We start from the raw sequence: 16,374 nt of genomic DNA on the forward strand, positions 1-16,374 counted from the left end.
ACTTTGAAGTTACCATGGAAAAAGGGACTTAGGGTCATTTTTTTGGGACCGACCCACATTGCACAGGGTCACGTGATGCCCCCTTTGGTGACCTTCTGTCAAGCCAAGTCCGTGGAGAAGCCAGATTTCACGTCACAACCGTGATGCTAACGGAAGAGCTGCAGTGTGGTGAGAAAGACCATAAAATGGGGCAAAATTCACTTAACAAATCTCTCCTTTAGCAGTAGATGTTTTGGGCTCAATTGTGGTCATACGTTGAGGACTACCTGCATTGGGGGGGGGTTCTCAGTGAAGGATCACGTGACACATTATGTAGCAAGAAACCCATATTTGAAACACCGAAGGGAGCAGTAGCCAATTCTGCCTCTCCTTAGGAAGTTGAGGCATCTAGCTCTCTTTGTCACATGTGACATTTTGAAGGTCGGGCCTCACCTCCACACCTCCGATCCACGTGCAGAACATGGATTAATTCATTTTGTCATCAGTTTTGGGTTTCTCCATTTTTTCTCCTGTGAGAAACTGCCACAGTCCTCCTCGGAAGTTCTCATTGCCCAAGACGTAAATGATGGCATTCACGGTTGGTGAAGTCTTGGCAACAAGAGCAGGAATCTGTGAGAAAGTCACATCATCATCATCATCATCATCATCATCATCATCATCATCATCCTCACCATCTTCCTCCTCCTCATCAATCACCATCATCACCATTATCATCCTCACCACCACCACCCTACTCCTCCTCACCACCCTCCTCACCGTCCTCCTCATCAATCAACTTCATCAATCATCCTCATCAATCATCCTCATCATCAGCATCACCATTATCACGATCATCCTGGTCATCCTCCTGATCCTCCTCCTGTTCCTCCTCCTCCTCCTCCTCCTCCTCCTCATCATCATCATCATCATCATCAATTTCATATCAAAACTGCAGGTCTGGCAGCCCTCCTTCTTCTCCAGGCACCGTCTTCAGCCCCTTTGACTTCTAACTCTTCAGTAAAACCCCAGAAAAAAGACATTTCCAAGGTGGGCTGAGAGGATGCTATAAAGAGATGGAGAAGCAGGTCATGTTAGAAATAAATAATATGTTTTCTTACTTACCATTAGGATTTTGGGAGAAACGAGTGCCACATTTTCAACTGCAGCATACATACTTAAAATTGAGTATGGACCCCAGCAAAAGACCAAAGATTTCACTGGTAAACCAGTATTAAACTGGGAAAAGAAGAAAGAGTAGAGTAGTCTATGAACTGTGGTCAACCTAAAAAAATTGAGTCAGATATAAAAAAAAGCAAATTGGGGTTTTTTTAGATGGATTGTCACTGAAAGCTCTTGTGGTTGCCCTCCCAGTTCTGAAGAGTTAAGAAAAGTCCTAATTCTTCCTATGGGTGCCATTTTTTTGAAATTTATTATACGTGTGTGTGCGTGTGTGTGTGTGTGTGTGTGTGTGTTTGACACTCTTCACTTCAGAACTTTCCCCCTGAAGAAAGTCAATAATATGTGTATAGAAAGGGAAAGTACTGTGGGTGGGATGTATCTGATCTCCCACCCTAGTGACTGGTAAACTGAAGTTCTCAAGACCTTCAAACTGACATTGCTCCCTCTACCACATTGGCCATAAATGACTCATCATTTAAGACAGAAAAACACTTTCTCAAAAGTACTTTCTCTAGCTACACAGCCTGGCTTCTGTTCTGTACCAGCCTGCTACCGGCCCCGCAGCAAAAGCAGGGACAACCCCTTTACAAACGGCAAGAGGCTGGAATAAAGCCTGCCAAATTTATTCACATAAAACAGAGCAAGACAAGACACCAACCATAAAACACGAGCTAAGAAGCAGGAACAATCCAAGCGGTTGCCTTCAGCAAACCAGCCCTCCCACACATTCCCCTTAAATACAGTTCAGGGCGTGGCTTCTCTCTGCCTCCTTCCGAGGAGCCCCATTGCCTTCCTCTGTTTACTCCTGATTGACTGCCTCCTGCGTCGGGCGTCCTTGAACAGGGCCAGCTGTGGGTCATCTTCATCCACGCTGTCAGGCTCACACAGCTGGGTCTCCGTGGTGACCAAGTGGGAGGGGCCTGGCTGAGGGCTCTCATCAGCAAGATCTTCAACCCCCTCAGCAAGCTCTTCAACACCCCCCTCCTCCTCCTCTGAGTCGTCCGACCCAACTGCCGAACCCACAGGCTGACCCTGAATCACAACAGCTTCCTTCATTCACTCTGCCATGGTCTTACCCTTTTCCACCAGTATATTTTAAACATATTTTTTTTGCTAAGACTTTAAGTTGGGACACATGAATCTCTCTTTCCAGGGCTTTCCAAAACAGACTGGTGTCTCTTCCATTATCATATCCTGTCCAGCCTGCTCATAGATGCCCTACTGCAGGGGTGTCAAACTCAATTTCATTGAGGGCCGCATCAGCATTGCGGTTGCCCTCAAGGGGCCGGGTGGGTGTGGCCAGGGTGGGCGTGGCCTGCTGGGTGGACGTGGCTAGAGTGCATATGGACTACTGGGTGGGCGTGGCTAGAGTGTGTATGGCCTACTGGGTGGGCGTGGCTAGAGTGCATATGGCCTACTGGGTGGGCGTGGCCAGCTCTACATCGTTGGCATCAAGGGTGCCTATGGGGGCCTGGGCAGGAGTGGGACAGATCTGAGGGTCTCTGGCAGAAGGAGGGTCTCTGGGCCAGGGCCAAGGCAGTGGGGGCCGTTCCCTCACTGTTTACAGGTTGGCTTCATGGGCTGCATGAAACCACTTCGTGGGCTGGATTTGGCCCCCGGGCCTTGTGTTTGACATGTCTGCCCTACTGGGTTATAAAAACCCATATCATCGTATCTGAAGAGCAAAGTTCTTGATCTTCAAAAAACTCATTTTTGTATTCATTTTTGTACTCATTTTAGTGTGGCTGAGCATCAGGTCCTCAGTAGCTCCTCAAGTTAATTTAACACAAATGCTCATTTAAAGTTCAAGGTCCAGTTCAATGGTCTACCAAATCAATTCCTCATAGAACATTTGGATCCCACAGAATATCCCCAAAGTGCCTTTTCCAAAAGGCAACTGGACTTTCCAGTTCTCTGGATGAGAAGCAAAAGGTTTTTGAGGAAAAAAAGTCCGAGAAAGTCCAGTTCTCTTTTGGAAAAGTGCCTTTGGCACAACCCTGACCTGGATAATTGAGAATCTCCATAGAGCTCCTATAGCATAGGATCCCAAAGATGCCTTTTCACGAAGATGCCTTTTCTTTGAAGACGTTTCGCATCTCAACCAAGAAGCTTCTTCAGCTCTGACTGGATGGTGGGGAAGTGGAAAGATGTATACTCCTTGTAGGCAGCAGGTCATCTGCATTATTTTAGAGCAGACCTGTCAAACTCCTGACATCGCGCGACGTATCTGAACTTTTTCCCCATTGTCGGCAATGGGGTGGGTGTGGTTTCGTCATGATGTGTCTGGCCCCTGGGCCGACAGTTTGACACCCCTCTTTTAGTGTAAATGGCCAGCGGTCTGCAAGGAGTACAAATCCTTCCATTCCCCACCATCCAGTCAGAGCTGAAGAAGCTTGTTGGATGAGAAGCGAAACGTCTTCAAAGAAAAACAAGACAGTCCAACTGCCTCGTGAAAAAGCATCTTTGGCATAACCATGACCTAGGTGACTGAGAATCTCCATAGACTTATAGAACAGGATCCATCTGCCTTGTTGTTGTTGTTGTTGTTAGCTGCGAAGTCGTGTCCGACCCATCGCGACCCTATGGACAACATTCCTCCAGGCCTTCCTGTCCTCTACCATCTTCTGGAGTCCATTTAAGCTCAGGCCTACTGCTTCAGTGACTCCATCCAGCCACCTCATTCTCTGTCGTCCCTTTCTACTCTTGCCCTCGATCTTTCCCAGCATTAGGCTCTTCTCCAGTGAGTCCTTCCTTCTCATTAGGTGGCCAAAGTATTTGAGTTTTAGCTTCAGGATCTGGCCTTCCAAAGAGCAGTTAGGGTTGATCTCTTCTAGGACTGACCGGTTTGATCGCCTTGCAGTCCAAGGGACTCACAGGAGTCTTCTCCAGCACTATAGCTCAAAGGCCTCAATTCTTTGGCGCTCAGCCTTTCTTATGGTCCAACTTTCACTGCCATACATTGCAACTGGGAAGACCATAGCCTTGAATATACGCACTTTTGTTGACAGGGTGAGGTCTCTGCTTTTTAGTGTGCTGTCTAGATTTGCCTCCATCTGCCTACTTCTGACAATTCTCAATAAGGATAAAACCAATTGCATTACTGTCTCCTTATGCTCAATATAACTGAAAACACCATATTGTACAGGATTGACAGTATATAAACACCCCGAAAGTCAGAAAACTCAAGTTGGAAAAAAACAAAAACAACCTAGCTTTGTTTCGCTGGAAACAATTCCACGTTAGGATGTTTTCTTACCTTCAGCTGTGATGTTTTCCTGAATTTGTTATCAATGGATTGATAGGACATTAATACGATGAAAATCGGGATCACAAAATTGAATAGCACCAGAGGAATAAGAAATGTGATGTAATTTCTGGGGGTGGGGAGAAAGAAAAACAGTTAATGGCGAATTATTCTATTGCATGAAAGCTGATGTAGTCAACGATCAGAATATCTCCATAAAACAGATACCAAAAGACTAAAACTTCCACCTGACATTGAGGGCTGTGGTGAATGAAAGCTGGATCAAATGATTTGATGAAAAGCTTCCTTGTAGGGTGCCAAACCCTGATTGATGATTCTCAGCCTGTGGTCCGCAGACCCCTGGGGTGTGTGTGTCTGTGATATCATCACAGGGGGCCTGCAAAGGCCTGAAGAAATGTTATGGTTTAAATCTTAAGTTTTGGGGTTCCGTGCTCATGGTCCTTGGCCACCAAAGGTATCTAAAAGGGGGGTCTGCGGTAAAGAAAAATTTGAGAAGCACTCATCTGCTTCATTGTGTCTCTGCCTCTTAAGTGGAAATGGGCAGGAAAAGAGCCTTCGGCTATCGAGTTCTTATCATCTAGAAGATACAAAGGATGTCAAACTGGTGGTTAGCCCTTCAAGTTAGGTTATCCAGATCACTTGCCATGTTGGCTTCTGAGGTAGGGAACAGCACCGTGAGGTCCATAGCAGTTGATTGCAAAGAAGATGTTCTTCCCAACTACCATCGAGGTGACGCATAGCCATCGATTGAAATGGTGAAGGCAAAGGGCTGGTCTTATTCTTTCAAGAGAATAACAGTTGGAAGGGACCTTGGACATTTACTTGTCTAACCCCCTACTCAATCAGGAGACTGATACCATTTCAGATAAATGGTTGTCCAATCTCTTCTTAAAAACCTCCAGTATTGGAGCACCCACATCTTCCGGAGCCAAGTTGTTCCACTGATTAACTGAGTGTCAGGAAATTTCTTCTTATTTCTAGGCTGGATTTCAGTTTCCATCCATTGCTTCTTGTCCTGCCTTTGGAAAATAAGTTGACTCCCTCTTCTTTGTGGCAGCCCCTTAGATATTGGAAGACTGCTATCATGTCATCCCTAGTCCTTCTTTTCACTAGACTAGACATACCCAATTCCTGCAACCGTTCATCATATGTTTTAGCCTCTCGGTCCCTTAATCATCTTTGCTGCTCTTCTCTGCACTCTTTCTAGAGTCTCGACATATTTTTTTTATATTGTGATGACCAGAACTGGATGCAGTATGCCAAGTGTGGCTTTACCAAGGCATTATAAAGAGGTATTAACACTTCATGTGATCTTGATTCTATCCCTTTGTTAATGTAGCCTAACTGCATTGGCTTTTTTGGCACCTGCAGCACAATGCTGGCTCATATTGAAGTGATTGTCTACTAAGACTCCGAGATCCCTCTCGCAGTTACTACTTTAAAAAAAATGGAAACTTCGCTGGAGCAGCATCAGTTAGAAACTCCCAGTGACTATTTTGCCCTAAGAAAAAATTATGTGACCCAAAGACTGTTCATGGCAGGCGATGTGAGGACAGAAAGAATATATAGGAATGGAAAATGTTCCATGAAATGCGTAGGAGTTATTAGCCCCGCATTGACTCTACCGTTAAAACACATAATCCAACTCGCCTTGTCATGAGAAGAATCTTCTAGCGAAAAGGGTAGAAAGAGCATAAGAACTGGTTTTTCATTTGAGCTGGTTCAACCTCCCATCCCAAAGAGTACCTGAATCTATAATTAGGTCTCAGGAGGACTTACCTGTCTCCTTTGGTGTAGTCCAAAGTGCAACAGGTCCTCAGAGGCTCATAATCATACGCCCCCCATCCCAAAAGGGGCATTGCGGACCAAAAGCCAGCGAAACACCAAGCAAACAGCCCCATGAAGAACACAGAATTCCACTGTAATTTTCGTCCTACAAGAGAAAATTGAAGTGTCAGGGATGAAACATTGGCAGCTACTTGCCTCTGCATTTCGACTTTGCCTTTAGAAAAAGGGAGAAAGGCAGAGGTGTTACTTTCAAGTGGGTAAATGGAGAAATCAAACTTTGATTCAGCTGCAGACCGTGGGAGCCTGAAGCCTTGTCAAGGATACCAGAACAAGTGTGGGTTTGAAGCAGACGGTTCCCATAACGAAGTGGACTTGTTGATATCGATTGTGTAAGACATTGGGGGTTTGTCTGGGAAAACTGTTGTTGAAGTCTATGAATTGGGGTGGGAACCTCAGAGTTAGTTTTGCTTTGACAAAGCCATGCAGTGTATTCAATAACCAGAAAGAATTCTGGAAGCAGAATTAATCTGGAGTTTTAGTTGGATTCTCAAACTGGATATTCAACCAACTTTCAGTGGGATTACAGTGCAGGATGGAAGGGCAACCTCTTCAGATTTCCCTCAAGAGTAGAGTAGACCAGAGCTGCAAATTGGGAGAGAAGAACTTCAAGTTCTCTTGTGAACCCCCGAAGCCTTCTTTGTGGCAGCCCCTCAAATACTGGAATACTGCTATCATGTCTTCCCTATTTCTTCTTTTCTTTACACTAGCCAAACCCAGGTCCAGCAGCCCTCTCTTGCTATGTTTTAGCCTCCAGGCCTTTGATCATCTTAGTTGCTCTTCTCTGAAATTTTTCCAAACTCTCGACATCTTTTTTGTGACATGGTGACCAAAATTGGCTGCAGAATTCCAGGTGTGGTCTTACTAGGGTTTTATACGTAAAGCGGTATCAATACCTCGCGTGATCTTGATTCTATGCCTTTGTTTATACAACCCAGGATATAATAATAATAATAATAATAATAATAATAATAATAATAATAATAATAATAATAATAATAATAATAATAATAATAATAGAATGACTTTGGCAAAGGCAATACTATTACCAATAGTAACAGGCGCCTTGGGTGCAATTCCAAAACAACTGGAGCACCACTTGGACACCATCATCGGCATTGAAAAATTCGCCATTAGTCAATTGCAAAAGGCAGCCTTACTGGGAACTGCTTCCATCCTGAGACGATATCTGTAATATCATCAAATATCCACATCTGCCTATCCCACATCCTTGGTAAGGACTCAATAGGTAGACAAAAATGCCAAACCCAGTCTGAACATCTGACTGACTGTGATTATTATTGTTGTTGTTATAAAACGAGGCCTGCAACCTAACGGCATAACAAAGTAATGATACGGCAAATGATTTTCATTACTACATGCTAAAGCGGTGCTTCTCCACCATGGCAACTTTAAGATGGGTGGACTTCAACTCCCAGAATTCCCCCTCTGACAGAATTCTGAGAGGAATTCCACATATCAAAGTGGTTGAGAAATACCATCTTGAAGTTTCCTTTCAAGATTCCCTCCTTAAAAGTCTGAGAAGTCTTATTTTTAAATTACTGTTTGGTCATCCTTCCAGATTCAGAAATTGTGGGCACTCCACCACTTGAACTTTTTAAGAAGAGGCTAGACTAGACAGTCACTTATCTGAGATGGTAGAGGTTCTCCTGCCTGAGCAGGGGGCTGGACTAGAAGACCTCCAAGGTCCCTTCCAGCTCTATTCTATTCTATTCTATTCTATTCTATTCTATTCTATTCTATTCTATTCTATTCTATTCTATTCTATTCTATTCTATTCTATTCTATTCTATTCTATTCTATTCTATTCTATCCTATTCCTATTCCTATTCCTATTCCTCTACTCTACTCTACTCTACTCTACTCTACTCTACTCTACTCTACTCTACTCTACTCTACTCTACTCTACTCTATTCTATCCTATTCCTATTCCTATTCCTATTCCTCTACTCTACTCTACTCTACTCTACTCTACTCTACTCTACTCTACTCTACTCTACTCTACTCTACTCTGTTCTGTTCTGTTCTGTTCTGTTCTATTCTATTCTATTCTATTCTATTCTATTCTATTCTATTCTATTCTATTCTATTCTATTCTATTCTATTCTATTCTATTCTATTCTATTCTATTCTATTCTATTCTATTCTATTCTATTCTATTCTATTCTATTCTTTTAATGTATGGGTGCCTTTTGGCCACAGTTCTCATTTTCTGTATGTCAAACTATCCCTCCATTATGCAACTAATACATTTAAAAAACAACAACAACCACCCAGAGGACTTACTGGAGCAATACTGATGATATCGGTCCCACGCAATTGCAGCTGCACAGTTAATGCTTGTTAGGGCCGTTAAAAATCCTTGAAACCCATGAATTTGGCATCCGTCAGAGCCATAGGGCCAATATCTGAAAAGGAAGCAATGACACGGTGGGAAAACATGTCAGAAGAAGGACTTGAGCAGTTGTTTTCTTAAATGTTAGCAAAATGGACACTCTAAAGATTCCTTCTGGCCATGTCGGATGACTTTCAGATGACAGCATTCAAAATTCACAGCTCGCGCTGCTAAAACAAAGAGAGTCATGAATTATATAAGGTAATGTGAAAGTGGGTCATGTTTCTCTCTCTTTCTGAGCGCGAGGAAGCATGGGACGCAAGAAACAAAGTCAAAGCTCCTTTGTTGGAAGGTTCTGAGATGCCTCCTAACCTGAGACATGTAAGGCAGCTTCACAAGAAAGGGGCCCTTACTCTTTTCGCTGCCTCCAGCTTCTCCTTTGCAAATGCCGATTCCTGCTAGTTTTGTTTACTTTCCATGAGCCACGTTTGAATGTCTGAATGTGCTATTTATTTATTTATTTTTATTTTAATTCCATTTATATCCCGCCCTTCTCCGAAGACTCAGGGCGGCTTACAAGCTTAGCAGTAGCCTTCATTCTATGTATATGCCTGCTTGTTAGGGCTTTCACACACCCCCCCAAGCGGCATTATTACAAAGTCAGCTTAATTGCCCCCAACAATCTGGGTCCTCATTTTACCTACCTCGGAAGGATGGAAGGCTGAGTTAACCTTGAGCCTGGTGGGACTCGAACCTGCACTAATGGCAGGCAGCTGGTGTTACTTAAGGAGGCATTCGCCCACTGCTCCACCAAGGCTCTTATTGAAGGAGATCAATCAGAATAGAGCTGTAAAGGACCTTGGAAGTCTTCTAGTTTAACCTCCTACTCAAGCAGGAGACCCTATACCATTTCAGACAAGTGGTTGTCCAGTCTCTTCTTAAAAACCTCCAGTAAAGAAGCACCCACAACTTCTGGAGGCAAGCTGTTCTAACTAGTTAATTGTCCTCACTGTTAGGAAGTTTCTCCTTAGTTCTAGGTTGCTTCTCTCCTTGATTAGCTTCCATCCATTGTTTCTTGTCCTGCCCTCTGTTGCTTTGGAGAATAAGTTGGCTTCCTCATCTTTGTGAGGAAGAATCCTCTTAAATACTGGAATACTGATATCATCTACCCCCAGTCCTTCTTTTCTCTAGACTGGCCAAACCCAAATCCTGCAACTGTTCTTCACATGTTTTAATCCCAAAGCCTTCAATCATCTTAGTTGCTCTTCTCTGCACTTTTTCCAAAGTCTCAACACCTTTTTTGTAATGTGGTGATCAAACCTGGATATCATTATTCCAGCTGTGGCCTTACTAAGGCTTTATAAAGCGGTACTCATACTTCACGTGATTTTAGTGTTGGGTAGAACATGGACGCGGTGGCTCAGTGGGTTAGGACGCTGAGCTCGTCGATCAGAAGGTCGGCAGTTTGGCGGGTCGAATCCCGAGTGCCGCTTAACAGAGTGAGCACCTGTTACTCATCCCAGCTTCTGCCAACCTAGCAGTTCGAAATGCAATGTAAAAATGCAAGTACCTTCCAGTGGGAAGGTAACAGCGTTCTGTGCACCTTTGGCGTCTAGTCATGCCGGCCACATGACCACGGAGATGTCCCTGGACAAGTGCTGGCTCTTCAGCTTTGAAACGGGGATGAGCACCGGCCCCTAGAGTCGGAAACGACTAGCACACATGTGCGGGGGAACCTTTACATTTACCTTTAGAACATGACTCTCTTGAGGCATATTCCATTACTGTCGATATTTTTTCTTCTTCTATTTTTCCCCCCTTCTCATTTCAACACTGAGATTATTCACTTTTTGCCTTCTCTGGGTATATTTTGGTTTTACCACTTCAACCGTGCTTTTTGGTGGTCTCCCACCCACATATTAACCAGTGCTTAGCATTTTTAAGACTAAACCAAGCCCTTTTGGGTGGTGACTCCTCCTTGTCAATTCTGCCTGGCAATAGAACTGCTCTACTCTGGTCTTCCTTACTGCCTTCTACGTCAGACAGGAAGTAAAGGTAAAGGTTCCCCCGCACATGCGTGGTAGTCGTTTCCAACTCTAGGGGTCGATGCTCATCTCCGTTTCAAATCCGAACAGCCAGCGCTTGTCCAAGGATGTCTCGGTGGTCATGTGGCCGGCATGACTAGACGCCAGAGGCACACGGAACACTGTTCCCACCGTAGTGGTCCCTATTTTTCTACTTGCATTTTTACATGCTTTCGAACTGCTAGGTTGGCAGAAGCTGGGACGAGTAACAGGCGCTCACTCTGTTATGTGGCACTCGGGATTCAACCCGCCAAACTGCCGACCTTCTGATCGACAAGCTCAGCGTCCTAACCCACTGAGCCACCGCATCCAGGAAGTACATATCTTCAAATTAGAATGGCCAAAGACCTATATTTGCATGAAACATGCCATGAATGAGATGTTAAGTAGTGAAAATTATTCTCTGCTTTTCTGAGTGAGCATCCGTTGGGAGACAGTGTATGCCCAGAAGGCGCACAGCTCTCTTCTTTTTGCTTTCTCTGCTTTCTGAGCGAGCATCGGTCGGGAGACAGTGTATGCCCAGAGGGTGCACAGGTTTTAGTGCTATTTTTAAGCAGAAGGACAAGTAAATAAAACTTACCGTAAAAAACTGGAGAAAGCAGCGATGAAGGCATTGATGGAAATGCCACAATCAGACAAGGCGAGGTTGAATATCAGAAAGTTGCCGGGGGTTTGAATCTCCTTGATCTTCCAGAAAGCAACGATGGTCAACATATTCAGAGAGAATCCAGACAAAGCTAAAATATGAAAGAGGATCGTTTTATTGTGCTTTATAATTTTGTCTCAGACCCTTACAAGAGGTTGACGACCGCAGACCCAAATGGCAACCAAGGTTGTAAAACACTGCAGCTTTATTTATTCAAAACAAACAAACCCAACAAACAATTTGGATATCTCACACGGATTAAATATGCAAGACAGCGTGGAAAATGTGCATTTTTCTGTCACTATCAGAACGAACCTCTTATGAATTTTCCATCTGGTTAAGTTCTAAAAATAAATAAATAAATAAATAATAATAACGATCCAGGCTGCATTACTACGGTAGATGAAGTCCTTGCTATAAACTCTGTGAAGTCCAATTGTCAGATTTCTGAAACTTTTTTAAAATTTTTGTTTCTGAAGCAATGCCATTTCGAGAAGACCTGATCCCGCTTGATCTTGGTTGCATAACCATCCCACCTTACCTTCAGCCAGCATCAGTGTGCCAAAACTAATCATTTCAAACTCCGTAAATCCTTCCGGAAGAGAGTCAGGTGCCGACATCTTTGGAGCTGCAAAACCAGACTAACCTAGACTGTATCTTGTCTGTTGATTTATCTCTCTCGCTCCCTCTTTCCCTCTTCCCTCCCTCCCTCCCTCCCTCTTTCTCTCTCTTCTTCTCTCTCTCTCTCTCTCCCTCCCCCTCCTCCCCCTCCCCTCTCTTTGCCTTTCTGCTCTTCAAATGCCCAAGACAACAATTGCCTTCTTAAAGTGTTTGGCCGTTGCCAAATTTAGCTCTCCTGAAAAGAAGTAGCAGTAACTATATATCTGTCTTCACTTCTCCAGTGTCTATCATTCACGAAAGAAAAGAAAAATGTCAGAAAGAGAGAAAAAAAACACAGCTCGGATGATCTGGAGCAAGCACGGCCTGCCTGGGGGTTGAGTCACCGAATCACTTCATTTCAGAAAGGCATTTCTGACATGGATGTAGAAGCGTGTCTGCTTTGATCACATCTGTGGGTGGTTTGTTTGAAAAGAAAGGTCAGTGAAAAAGATCTCAGCTGTATGTTTCACTAGGTTTATTGAACAGCATTTTTTCCCCCTTTGTTAGGGCTAAAATATTGTTGCGCATGAGCTTGGATTTCAAAAGAAAGATTTCGTGAACGAAGCACAGCTTTGGATGATTCCATGCAGTTTTTTCTTGCCAGTCTTATAGAAGTAGTTTGGCAAGTCTGCTCTTGGGAATTAATTTTCTGACTTCCAAGCCTGAAATTTCAGTGGTTTCCCCATTCAGGAAAACCTTCCTTAATTTCTGAGATGAACAAGATCAGCCAAAGGTTGCCATCTGAATTTCAAAAACTGCATCTAATATATAATGCAACGTTTCTGTTAAATGGCTTGGGTCCGGACTATCTAAGGGAACACCTGCTGCCGGCATCATCTTCCCATCGTCCTGTGCGCCCTCACAGGAAGGGCCTTCTCATGGTACCGCCAGTTAATGAATGCCGGCGGGTTATTCCCAGGGGAAGGGCGTGCGCCTGCCCTATGGAACCAACTACCCACAGAACCTAGGACTGCCCCCGACCTTCGCTCATTTCGCCGGGACCTGAAAATTTGGCTCTTCGATCTGTTTGGTCCAGACTGTGGGGTTGTTAAGTTAACTGGGTTTTAGATTTACTCTTGGGGCTTGAATTTAATTTAATTGTTTTAATTGTTTTAAATTTTTTGTATTCATGGTTTTAACTGCCCTGTAAACCGCCCTGAGTCCTATGGGAATAGGGCGGTATACAAATCCAATAAAATAAATAAATAAATAAAAGAAAAAAAACACACACACCCCTTTTATAGGGCATTAGAACAGCCAAAAGAGATGAAAGTGATAAACCACAAAGGCCATATCTATGTTAAAAAAAAGAACAGATGTTAATTTACATATATAGCTTTAAATTGAAAACCTTAACAGCTCAACAGTAAAAATAATGCATCTCACTATAGCAAGAGTGAATTGCTTACTTTACTATCGAGGTGTATATTTCTCTGACAGCCCTCCCTCTTTCAAAGGATTGTGGCTTCAAAGCTCCCTTCGGAGAGGGGGGGGTTTGGACTAGAAGACCTCCAAGGTCCCTTTCAGCCCTGTGATTCTAGGATTTAGATGCCAGACAAAAGGAAGACTGTCTCCAAGCAAGCTTCAGAATAAAGGACTGTTTTGAATAGCACAATGCAAAGTTCTGTGGTTTAGCATGTTTTCTAGGATTTAGTGTAGCTTGCTGCAGGTTTCAAATCTGTTTCTGAATATTTCACCAAAGTAGTTTAGGCTGCTACTTTGAATGCAGATATAGAAAGAACAAAGAAGATTTTCATTACAGACCATCATGAATCTTCAGATAATACACTGGAATAAAGCTTTGGTAAATAAACATACAGTATAAACAAATAAATTTTACATGCAACATACACAGGCACAAGGCAGGATAGGTCAAATATAACCTTCATGACTTATACATCTTAGACAGAAATATCTCTTTATTTCTAAATGCTTTTAACACAAGTCAACAGTGCTCTAATATTCCTTCGCCATCAGTTGAACTATTTCTGTTTCGTGTAGCTTTTTCTCTGCCTTCAGGGAAAATCTGCTTAGGAATTGGATTTTTGTTGTTGCTGCACCACTTAATATCTCCTGTATGAATTCACAGAGAGAACACCGTTAATAGCTTGGGCAGAAGTAGAGAGGTCAAGTTGCTTGTTAGCAAAGGGAAAGGAAAATTATTGTTAAGGAAAGTAGAAATAACATGGTTGGGATTATGAATAGAATAGAGTAGAGTAGAGTAGAGTAGAGTAGAGTAGAGTAGAGTAGAGTAGAGTAGAAGACAAAATAGAATAGAATAGAATAGAATAGAATAGAATAGAATAGAATAGAATAGAATAGAATAGAATAGAATAGAATAGAATAGAATAGAGTAGAGTAGAGTAGGGTAGGGTAGGGTAGGGTAGGGTAGGGTAGAGTAGAGTAGAGTAGAGTAGAGTAGAAGATAATAGAATAGAATAGAATAGAATAGAATATAATAGAATAGAATAGAATAGGAATAGAATAGAATAGAATAGAATAGAATAGAATAGAATAGAATAGAATAGAATAGAATAGAATAGAATAGAATAGAATAGAATAGAATAGAATAGCTGGAAGGGACCTTGAAGGTAATAATGATAATTAACAACAACAACAAAATTGGGAGGAACCTTGGAGGTCATCTAGTCCAACCCCCTGCTCAGGCAGGAAACCCTATACAATTTCAGTCAAATGGCTATCCAGCTTCTTCTTAAAAACTTCCAGTGTTGGAGCATTCACTGCTTCTGGAGGCAGGTGTTTCCACTGGATAACTGTTCTCACTGTCAGGAATTTTCTTCTTAGTTCTAGGTTGCTTTTCTCCTTGACTAGTTTCTATGCATTGCTTCTTGTCCTGCCTTCAGGTGCTTTGGAGAAGAGCTTGACTCCCTTTTCTTTGTGGCAGGTCTTCTAGTCCAGCCCCCTGCTCAAGCAGGGGAACCTATACCATCTCAGACAAGTGGCTGTCCAGTCTCTTCTTAAAAACCTCCAGTGAAAGGATTTCTGATTAATTTATCTCACTGTCAGGATATTTCTCCTTAGTTCTAAGTTGCTTCTTTCTTTGATAATCTTCCACCTGTTGCTTCGTGTATTGTTCCCAGGTGTTTTGCAGAGCAGGTTGTGCCCCGTTTGTCTGTTGCAGCCCCTCAAGTACTGCAAGACACCTATCATATCACCCTTAGTCTTTCTCTTCATTAGATTAGACTTACCTAGTTCTCCTAATAGTTCATTGTACAGTTGAGCCTCCTGTACTGTATGATTTAGTACTATTTAATGTATTTGCTCACTCTGAGTGAGCGCCTGTTACTCGTCCCAGCTTCTGCCAACCTAGCAGTTCGAAAGCACCTAAAAATGCAAGTAGAAAAATAGGGACCACTCCGGTGGGAAGGTAACAGCGTTCCGTGCGCCTTTGGCATCTAGTCATGCCGGCCACATGACCACGGAGACGTCCTCGGACAAGCGCTGGCTCTTCGGCTTGGAAACGGAGATGAGCACTAATCCCTAGAGTCGGAAACGACTAGCACACATGTGCGAGGGAACCTTTACCTTTACCTTTTTAATGTATTTGCACGCATGGGAGGGAGAGATGGTGAAGAGTTACAACAAGAGCAACACACCTCTCTTCATTGATATCACACAGCGTCTCACAAATACTTTGAGCAGCGTTGAGCAGGAAGAGATGCTTCTTCCGATACTTCGCTCACATGTTTTTTGAGCCTTAAACAGCTGTACTAAAATTAAGCTCAGAACCCACCCGGGTTGTCCTTAAGCAGAAGGCTTTGGAAGTATCCTTAGGAAAGAGAGATAGTCAAAGCCTGCAAGTAATTTCTGTCTTAAATTCTTCCTTTGTTCCATTCTTAAAACCCGAAATGGCAGAGAATGACAGAAACAGTCTTCTGACTCTTTGAAGTCGCCCATCTTACCTTCATGGTAGAGGACAAGAAGGCCTGGAGGAACGTTGTCCATAGGGTCACGATGGGTCGGACACGACTTCGCAGCTAACAACAACAACAACAACATCTTACCTTCAACCAGCAGGATTGTGCCAATGGTGAAGACTTCAGTTTCAGTAAAATCATCAGGAATAGGATATGCTGAATTAACCATGTTTGCAATGAAAAGCCTCCCCCAACGTCTGGATTTTCTAACTGTTCCAGTATCTGCCCTGGGTCAATTCTTTGTCCTGAATTTTCTTTCTTCTGTCCAGTCACCTACAAATCATACCTTCTTAAAGGGCCTGGCCACGTGGAAATCATTACAGAAAAGCTTTGTGTGTTAATCCTGACCCGACAATCCTTACAAAATTCTTCCTCATATCCCTCCCATGCCTGGAACTGCATAAAGCAAAAAAGGAAATTAT

At 43.1% G+C, this 16,374-nt stretch overlaps 1 protein-coding gene across 1 annotated transcript; it reads right to left on the bottom strand.

Annotated features, from left to right (window-relative positions):
* Positions 1-465: 465 nt before the first annotated feature.
* On the bottom strand, positions 466-16,121 carry RGR (retinal G protein coupled receptor; the record flags this gene model as incomplete). Its single annotated transcript, XM_083364910.1, has 7 exons — positions 466-609; positions 1,102-1,215; positions 4,415-4,532; positions 6,203-6,356; positions 8,576-8,697; positions 11,289-11,445; positions 16,040-16,121. 7 exons carry the CDS (start codon positions 16,119-16,121, stop codon positions 466-468), a joined length of 891 nt encoding a protein of 296 aa, XP_083221036.1.
* Positions 16,122-16,374: the final 253 nt, after the last annotated feature.

The sequence above is a fragment of the Vipera ursinii genome (assembly GCF_947247035.1).
Source record: "Vipera ursinii genome assembly, chromosome: 5".
NCBI classification, from domain to species: domain Eukaryota; kingdom Metazoa; phylum Chordata; class Lepidosauria; order Squamata; family Viperidae; genus Vipera; species Vipera ursinii.